This window comes from Contarinia nasturtii, unplaced genomic scaffold (genome assembly GCF_009176525.2).
Source record: "Contarinia nasturtii isolate CC-2019 unplaced genomic scaffold, AAFC_CNas_1.1 Cnas_scaffold_3149, whole genome shotgun sequence".
NCBI classification, from domain to species: Eukaryota; Metazoa; Arthropoda; class Insecta; order Diptera; family Cecidomyiidae; genus Contarinia; species Contarinia nasturtii.
The window spans coordinates 313-5,674 of record NW_022200461.1 but is presented as its reverse complement, the minus strand read 5'-3'; the positions used below and the strand labels follow the sequence as shown (position 1 = coordinate 5,674).

The window sequence follows — 5,362 nt, the reverse complement described above, 5'->3', positions numbered from 1 at the left end:
ATTATTTTTGTTCTGCTTTATTTATGTAGATTTTATCAACTTACATAGAATAACTTTGCAGGTTCTACAATAAATTTAGTAGATTATTCAGAAATTCAAAATTAGTAGAGTCAAACTTCCACTCTATTGAAGGAATGAAAATATATTAAATGTTTTGAATTTTCATACATACATAAATATTATGTTAATTGGGGTTGGTAAAAGTACTTCTACTGGAGTTGGATATAAAATAATCTATATCTATGTGAACACCTGGGTTGTTACGTAGATTACTTTGATACATAATCTACATTTTGTAAATGTAGATTACTATCATGTAAATTACATATTTTTTTTGTAATACATAATTTGTAGATTATTAAGTTTTGGCTAAAAAATATATAAAAATCGGCAGAAAATATATCAAAATACCAAGTTACGCTGATCACACAACTCATTTTATCCTCTTCAGTAAAAAAACACTCTCGTTTTTATTTGAAGTTGCAGATTTAAAGCTGCTGTGTATTTATTTTAAAGAAATAATTGTCTTCATTGACATTCGAATTTTTTTTTGTAACAAGTCATAAAAATGATAACTTATAATTTATGTAGAAATTTTGCTTATTAGGCACACGGTAAAGCAGTTGATCGTAACTATCTTTATTACAATCCTTTCCTAATAATGTATCGTAATGTAGTCAAAGATAAAATATATTTTGTTAGATGATTTTCTGGCATCGCGGTGCTCTACTGTGATAATGGTAATGAGTTTGTCTTAATTTTAGGTTTGAATTTTTTTTAAAACGATCATCGTTTATGTCTTGTGAGTTTTCACTTCTGATTGTAATCGCAACTATTGTGGGTATACGCTTTGAAGAACACTTTCGAAAAATGTCTGGCAAAAGAAAAAATATATTAGTGATCTATATATTTCAAAATTATTTTTTTTTTTTAAATTACTTGAACGGCTGCTTGAAGTTGGTTAATCGCACCCAAAACTCCTTGGCGGAAATTTTCTATAAGTTGCGCTTGCATTTGAGAGTTTTGATGGAGGATTTCAGTCGCTTCGTTCAATTTCAAAACAATTTGAGAAAGCATCTTTTGTGCTGTAAATGCGGAAAATTTAGAAAAAATATGATTGATTATAAAAGCTAATTTTCATACCATCAACATTTGCGTGATCCGTATTGGCAGGAGTCCCGGATGATTGTTCAGCTACATCTATAAAAAAAGAAAAATAATACGGAAATGCGTTAGAATAGAAAACTTAACTAAACTAAAACATGTAGAGTGTTTTTCATACCGGCGAGATTTGCAGCATTAGCTTTGGCAGTTTCGATAGCGTCAGTAAGATTTTGACCAAGATTTTTCGCGACTAAAAGAGAAAATTAAAATTAAAATAGAATTTCATTAAAATAACAGGGAAAAAGTATTTAAGTATAATAACCTAAAATATTTTCGGATGATGATACACCTAGATCCGTGGCCTGTTTGATAATAATTTCAAGATTTTGTAGAGATTTAGCTGCTTCTAAAAGTGGAAAGAAGTAGAGAACTTATGTAAGTCATATAGAGAAAAAAAATTAGAGAATATACCATTAACTATTATCACATTTGAATGATTGGAACCGATAGATTTAGCGACTTCAATGTGTTTCTGGAGACTGGTAGAACATGTTCGAGCTTCCTTGATAGATGACGATAAATCTATATCAACCTGAGGTACAACAGTTGTAGATAGAGCACTGGCATCCTCTATAAGAGTTTTAAGATCACCTGAAAATAAATAGAAGAGGCAAGTCAACGATAAAAATTACATTAGAGTAAAGAAAATTGAATAAAATGTAAAGAAATTATTATACCAGCAAAATTGCGATCATTCAGAGATGATATTGTAGTACGGATTTCTTTCATGTGCTTTGCCATTTTGGCAGAGTTTTCTTCTACAGATTTCAAATCTGTTGTGAGAGTTTTGATGACATCATTAGCATCCTTGATAGTAGACGAAAAGGTACCAAAAAAATCACCTAAAAATTACACAAGCATAGAACGTTAGGTATCATTGGCATTAGAATGGAAGAAGTAGAATTTGGATAAAAAGACTGTACAAGCAAGTTTGCCCGCTGCGTCGTTGAAAGCTCCAGCAAGAGTCGCGGCTTTTAATATACCGTCCGTAAGATTTTCAGCAGCTTTATTTGCATCTAAAAGAAAAGTAAAATTGCCGAACATTGTGAAAAAGGGAGAAAAAGTAGAAAGTTTCGAGAAAAATATTTTACTTGAAATTTGTTCCGTGGTTCCAATGTTAACTGCGGCAGCAATTGCAATCGATAGAGATACAGAAACAGAATTGGCCTTTTCTAAAGCTGTGCTCAATTCATTAGCAGAGTCTGCAACATCTAGAAAAAAATCATAGAAAAATGCATAGCATACTGTAAAAATGTATAAATTATGCTTAATATGAGTAAAGATTTTGATAAAAATCAAACAAACTACGTATAACCATCTTCTATGCAAAAATTTAAGATTGAAATGTTTTTAAACCTGTATAAAGAGGTGCCTTTAAGAAGTGTGTACAAAAATTGACAGATTTCGATAGATCTACAGCAGCAGTTTTAGCATTGCTGATAGCTTGTAAGAGATTGTCTGAACCTAAAAAGAATTTTTGTATGGAAAAGAGAAAAAAAAACCATTACTGCTGAAACTATGGCAAAAAGTCAGAGAAAAAAATGTGTTCATCTTCTGTTATTGTTACAGCAGCTGAAATAAAATTTGTAGAGAAGATATGAATGTAGACGAAACACCAAATGGCGAACACGTCATTAATGAGGTCTAAAAGAGTGGTGCAGTCGGATCAATCGTTGAAGTACCGGTTATATCTAGTGTTTCGATGACGCTTAAAGTAGAATCACTCGTAGCATCATTATCCTTAGTATCTTTGAAAAAAAGTAAAAAAGAAAAACAAGCGTTTTGAAAAACCTAGGTTTTGGTATGAAAAAGTGAGTAGAGTAAACAATGCCTGTAGATAATAACAATAAATTTACAGAAAAGGTATACATGTGTAAAAATCTACTTATATGGCAAAAAGGTAGAAGTAGAAAAATATATTACCCTGGATTTGTGCAGAGGTCTGGATTTGTGCAGTAGTTCTTGGTGCTGTTATTGTTGAGGTCGTTAAGTACCCTAATGTCGAACCAAGCGGTAGTGCACTAATGACATTGTAGAGATTTTAATGAAGATTATTAAATTTCATTAGTAATTTCATGAATATTGCTGATACAGCTGAATATAAAAATAAGTCAATCAAAATTTCTATAAATTAGAACATAAAATCGAATCGATGCTGATATAATCCACTTTTACTTTTGATAATTTTAATTAGATTAGTTTTATAAATTTACCTTGCTGTTGTTACTGTCATTGTCGATGGACTTGCATCAAACGCTGATGTTATGGTGATTGTTGAGGTAGAACTAATGTTAGAGTCAAATTGTTCATTCATATTTTCTAAAAAAAAAAAGAAAACAAAAAACATGAGAAATGGATTTTAATGAAAAAAGGGTAGAAAAAACAACGCGTGCAGATTTTACCAGTGTTTGGTGCTGTTGTTGTTACGGTGGAAGTTTTTGGATTGAAACAAAGTGGCGTAGATGTTGTTGATGTAGAGTTTAACCCATACAGTGATGCAATCGTCGAAACGATCGTTGATGAAGTGATTGTGTTTGTTACAGCATTGCTGATTAGAGCAGCCTTTTTGTCATCTAAAAAAACAAAAATGATAGGAAAATATTTTGTATGAATGTAGAAAAATATCTTTTTTAATGTAGAAGAAAAAAAAAATTAGAAATGTTGATGATTGAAAAAAAAGTTCTGGGAATGAAAACTCCCACTTACTTTTCATGTTGGGGTTTCTTTTCGGTGGCATTCGAAAAGTAGGTGTCTTCAATTTGGGTGTTTGACTGTTGACTGAAATCTGACTACTGCCACCTCTCTGTGCTCTTTTCTTCGTATCAGCTCCAGGGTGTTTTCGCACGACATGTCTTTCCATTGAATGTTTTTGCGTATAAAGTTTGACACAATAATAACATTGGTAGCGTTTTCCCTGGTGCTTCGTTTCGTCGTGCCGCTTTAAGTTTGAAGCAGATGAGCACACTACGGGGCATCCCGCGACAGGGCAAATGTGTTGACCACCTTCTTCATCATTTTCGTATTCGTTGCTTTCATCGCTATCGCTTTGAAATGTTTCCATCACAATTGTAGCTATGCCGAGAGAGAAAAAAAATTGTGAAGGTTTGCTCTGTAGATTTTGTATAATAAGTGTGAGTCGTGTAGTTTGAAGAGGATTTGATTGGGTATTGACTCATCCTCTATTGACTAGCAGATACTAAATACATCAGATATTTTTTGTATGAGAAATAGAAAATAAAAACTCGATATATATGTGAATCTATAAAAGTAGAACATGAAGTTTTTTCACATGGTTGTTTTTTTTTTTGTAGTGCGAAAAACAAAATATGTAAAAAATCTTCTAGCTCCATTTTTATGGAGACAAATTGCAAGTCGAATTTTATTTTAGCCCAAGTCTGAAGTAATTTTACTTTGACAGAAAATACAAATAAAATGATTAAACGATTAAGAGGCAGAAGAGGCATTTTTCGACGTAATCATATTTTTTTAAACACATACACTCTTTCTATCTTACACACGTCACACATTATAAATTTGCCATTCTGAATATATTGAAGGATAAAAACACGTACAATTACAATTTCAGTACACATTTGTTGCGTTCTACTGAATTTTTTAATTATGTAAACCCCAAATCCAAAATAAACAAGAACTCAACAAATCACACACTTACGGCCTATTTTTATTTTACTTTGCCTATTTTTTTATTGTAAATTCACAATGTCTGTTATTTTATTTGTTTTTTATTCGATGGTAAAAAATGTTTTTGTTACGTTAAGTAAGAATGTAACACGATTGGTTTGATTTTCGTGAAATAATGATTTTTAGCTGCTTGATACAAAATTTGCGTCAATTTACTGGAAGCCGCTCTTTGCTACTTTGACATAAAGAGATGAATATATTGTAACACATAAATGCACAATGACATTGATATTTTGTCTTGTTCGTGGTATTGGTTAATCGATTTGACGTTTCGAATGTCAACTATTGCTGTTCGCATCTGTTAACACTCTGGTTACATCACATTCTATCGCACGCTCTGATTGGTTGCAAATACACTCAACACATATACTGCACAAATGTTTTCCTTTTGTTTTGACATGTTTTGGATCAAGTCACAATCGCATGTCTGGTTCATATTCAAAATAGAAAGAAAAAAATGATTATTTCCGTTAATTTTCCAGTTTTTCTCATTTTT

General features: G+C 31.6%; 1 protein-coding gene across 1 annotated transcript; it reads right to left on the bottom strand.

Moving 5' to 3' along the window:
- Positions 1 to 930: 930 nt before the first annotated feature.
- On the bottom strand, positions 931 to 4,225 carry LOC116349804 (putative GPI-anchored protein pfl2). Its single transcript, XM_031781403.1, has 14 exons — positions 3,871 to 4,225; positions 3,567 to 3,737; positions 3,378 to 3,483; positions 3,088 to 3,185; positions 2,847 to 2,912; positions 2,521 to 2,628; positions 2,256 to 2,408; positions 2,088 to 2,180; positions 1,842 to 2,006; positions 1,576 to 1,755; positions 1,427 to 1,534; positions 1,283 to 1,354; positions 1,144 to 1,200; positions 931 to 1,085 (listed from the first exon to the last, which is right to left on the bottom strand). The coding sequence occupies exons 1-14, from the start codon at positions 4,223 to 4,225 to the stop codon at positions 931 to 933; spliced, it is 1,887 nt and encodes a 628-aa protein (XP_031637263.1).
- Between the last annotated feature and the right edge of the window lie 1,137 nt (positions 4,226 to 5,362).